The 4,059-nt window shown below is 32.7% G+C and overlaps 3 gene segments (V, D, J or C); all 3 read right to left on the reverse strand.

Moving 5' to 3' along the window:
- Positions 1-338: 338 nt before the first annotated feature.
- LOC127454715 (Ig lambda-1 chain V region S43-like) lies at positions 339-910 on the reverse strand. The segment is given in 2 exon segments: positions 339-685; positions 800-910. Coding segments are annotated over 2 exon segments (396 nt in total).
- Positions 911-1,751: 841 nt separating this feature from the next.
- Positions 1,752-2,744, reverse strand: LOC127455221 (T cell receptor beta variable 7-2-like). The segment is given in 2 exon segments: positions 1,752-2,356; positions 2,443-2,744. Coding segments are annotated over 2 exon segments (492 nt in total).
- Positions 2,745-2,847: 103 nt separating this feature from the next.
- Positions 2,848-3,705, reverse strand: LOC127455218 (T cell receptor beta variable 19-like). The segment is given in 2 exon segments: positions 2,848-3,453; positions 3,588-3,705. Coding segments are annotated over 2 exon segments (522 nt in total).
- Between the last annotated feature and the right edge of the window lie 354 nt (positions 3,706-4,059).

Consider the following 4,059-nt stretch of genomic DNA (forward strand, 5'->3'; position numbering starts at 1 on the left):
TGAGATATAGACTCTGTGACAACTTTCTGTGTGACAATTAACCAACAACTGAACAATGCTTCAAATTGCTCATATTTAGTAGCACAGATAGGGGAGTACTAAATCTGTGTTTTTATCTGTGCTAATAAATATGACCAGTTTAATATATATATATATATATATATATATATTTATTTTTTTTTTTTTTTTTTTTTTTTTTAATTCATTTCTTTTTTTTATCAGACAAATGCTCAGTCAAATTAGGATTAAAATAAATGTGCAATGCCTTCTTGTGTTCATTATTGGCACTGAATCAAACCCTGCTGGTCCAGGTGTTGAGAGGTAATTTGCTTTGACTTTTAAAGAAGGTTTTTGTAATAGAAAGAGTTGATTCTGATCACTGTGTAATATGCTGCACAGAAATATGCTGCACTGTCATTCAGGTTGAGAGTGTTGATGGTTAGAGTGCCGTTTTTTGTCCCATCTCCCTTCAATTCAACCTTTCCTTTAAATTCAGACTCTGGGTAGTCATTTTTATTTAAAAGATATCCAATGAACTTAAAGCCCAAGTTGTCATGGCTCTGTTTGTACCAAAGAATACGGTTATAGCTCTGTATATTGTGTTCACATATGAACACAGCTGATTCATCTTGGTTCTTTATGAGATCACCAGGAGTCTGGACAACAGTTTTACCAAGACTGACAGCTGTAATAAGAGAAAACAGACAAACACAGACAAAAAAATCTGAACATTTGTAACAAAGTGAACTAAGATTACATATTTAACTATTAAGAGTATCCAGACATGTTATTAGATTACCTGTGAGGCATATGAGTGAAATAGGAACGCTTAGAAAAATATTAGGCATGTTGTCTTAATCTGGTGGGTGACTCTGCTATGCATTAAATGCTGGGGAAGGAGGAAGTGACATCGTCTTTGAGTGCACTGACAACAAATGTTTGATTGTTAAAAAGAAATGAATTTCCTTTTCCCTTACAGGACTGTCTCTGTAGTTGCACTTGATAAAGACATGCAATGCTGAAAAGATTACTTCTGAAATGTAATCTAGTAGTCAATTACACAATTTAAATTGTAATCTGTTAAGTAATCTTTTAGATTAAATTTTTTAGGCAATCTAACCTGGTTATTTTTGGACTACTTTTGGATTACCTGTTGCATATTTTGATATAAATCGAATAATTAATTTAAAATGGATTAAGTACCAATTAACTCTCCTTTTATTAAATGTAAACATAAAATCAAACTGTTTGTCTGTTGCTGCATTACAAAAATATCCTTAAATGATCAGAAAAATAAATGTGCTTTTACACCATACTGAAGCATGGGCCAAGCTGCATTTGCATGGTACAAAAAAAACAAAGTTGCATGTAACCTACACATCTGAAATGTTTGTTTGCAACATGTGTTTTTAAAGAAGAATGTGTGGGATTATATTATTTGTAAATTACGCATTAGTTATTGTCTTTGAATCATTGCTGATGTAATCAGAATATAATCATGTAACCCATAAAATGTAACTGTTATCTGATTATGAACACTATAAAATGTTATGTAATCTAATTACAGTACTTGATTTTTGCAATCTGATTACATAATCCATATTAAATATAATCCATGGACAAAATGGATTTGGACAAGTAAGACACACTTAACATTTATGCATTTCATTGCATCATTTGTCATTATTTATGAAACCAAGTGGCGTCTGTAGACAAATTATTCTAGATCAGAACTAACATCACTTGTCTTTTCCAGTTTTGCAATTACTTTTAACCAAATGGTCCCAGTGTGATTTTTAATGGATGGATGAAGTCAGTTCCCTTCAGGTTCACACTGGTCTCCTAGCAGAGTAACCACAGGTGTAATTTGTAATAGGTGTATTGATAGGAATACATCAACTTGTGTTGTACAAACATAAAAAATATATTGCACGAAACACTGCTGATTATCTGTGACAGACTGCCCCCTTTGGGATTGTTAATTCTCTATTTTTCATGTAAAATATGCCAGGTGTTTTTGTACATCTCTCTCCAGTGTTTGATACACTGTGTTTGCTCACTGAACAGAAATATATGGCACTATCTTCAGCCTGTACATTCTTCACTGTGAAAGATCCACTTTCAGGAACATCTTTTTGAGCTGCAAATTTACTTTGATCATTATCTCCAAAGTCTGCAGCCCCATAGCTTTTTGTGAGCACAATAAGTCTCATAGTCTCTCCTTGGCGCTGTCGGTACCAGTACATCTGACTGTAGTCAACACCCTTATTGTGTGTGCAGTTCATCTCAGCAGAATTCCCCTTCAGTGCCAAAAGAATGTCAGGCTGTTGTGAAACACCATCTCCACTTGAAGCACCTGCAGAACAATGGTGAATAAATTATTTGTGTACAATATAGTCATTCTATTGAAGTGTGGTCATACTCTGAAATAGTATTGCATACACTGGCTCCAATGAAGTGACAGGATCAGCAAAGCATCGATCATGATCATGTCAAAGCCTTGGTTGACAGTGAACTGGATCATTGTCCTGAAAGATTTTGGCTGTCGATACAGGATATGACATAGTTATTTGTGAAGTCAAGTCATTATCTCAGTTATAAGCCTGCTGACAGGAAATCCGTCCTAAGCAGTGTGACATATAAGGGTGAAGTCACTGTCACCAAGGACAAACTTTTTATTATTATTTTTTAAATCAGCATACAGTAAATGACAAAAAGACACAAGGCGAAATGTGATTTTTAAATGTACAATTACATACCTAAAATGTACAATATATATATATATATATATATATATATATATATATATATATATATATATATATATATACATTCTTATGTTTTCTCTTTTGATTTTGTGATATATGACTTAGTGAGTTTTGTGAGATAAATGCCATTTGGCAATTAATAAATATTAGGTAATAAGCATAATGCTTAAACATTGTGGTACCGTATTAATGATGTATCAAAAGATAACTATTCATAGGAAAGGTATGCAATTTAATAATATTAAAAGTCTATCCAAAATTACAAGAATCGTTAACTGGTACTGAATCAAACCCCACAGCTCCAGGTGCAGAGTTATAGTGAAGTCACTGTTAAGTTTATACAACAGATGGAGGTTTTTGTACTCAACAGAACTGATTCTGAGCACTGTGTAATATGCTGCACAGAAATACACTGCACTGTCATTCAGTGTGAGAGTGTTTATAGTCAGACTGCCATTATTCCTTCCATCCCCCTTCAATTCAACCTTTCCTTTAAATTCAGACTCTGGGTAGTCATTTTGTAGATTAAGGTATCCCATGAACTTTAAGCCCATAATTTCCTGTTTGTACCAAAGAATACGGTCATAGTTCTGTATATTGTGTTCACATATGATCACAGCAGGTTCATCTTGGCTCTTTAAGAGGTCACGAGGAGTCTGGACAACAGTTGTACCGAGACAGACAGCTGTAATTAGAGAAAATACATGCATAAAATCTGTGCATTTACAAAAGCACAAGGTAATCTACATAGGTAGTGTAACAGTAGCATACATTATAAACAATTCAGTAAACTAAAAATGTTAAATTGGTCAAGATTACCTGCAAGGTATAATAAAGAATTAGAAACACTTAGAAGAATACCAGTCATGTTTGCTTTATGTGCTGGGTAACACTGCTATAAAATAGATAAAGGGGCCACTTCCATTAGGAAGTGATGTCATCTTTGTGGGCACTGACAAAAAGAGTTGGTGAGTTATGTACTGTAGATCAACAAAGTGTACAGATAGATTTTAAAAAGTAAGTACGAGCAAAGGAAAATTAATAATTATTTCCACTTTTTTTTTTCATCTGTGCCAATAATACAAATCATTACAAAATACTTTTTATTTTATTTGGATTCTTTCCTTTATTTGTGTATTTATTTACTGTATGTATTTATTTTTTATTGAGAATATTTATGAACACAGTGGGAGTTGTTTACATATTTAAAAAAATTAAAAAATCCTATGTAAAGAATTTAAATCCTTTTTGAAATATGTATATTTTTAAATGCTGCTGTAATTTAGCAATA

The sequence above is a fragment of the Myxocyprinus asiaticus genome, chromosome 17, assembly GCF_019703515.2.
Source record: "Myxocyprinus asiaticus isolate MX2 ecotype Aquarium Trade chromosome 17, UBuf_Myxa_2, whole genome shotgun sequence".
NCBI classification, from domain to species: Eukaryota; Metazoa; Chordata; class Actinopteri; order Cypriniformes; family Catostomidae; genus Myxocyprinus; species Myxocyprinus asiaticus.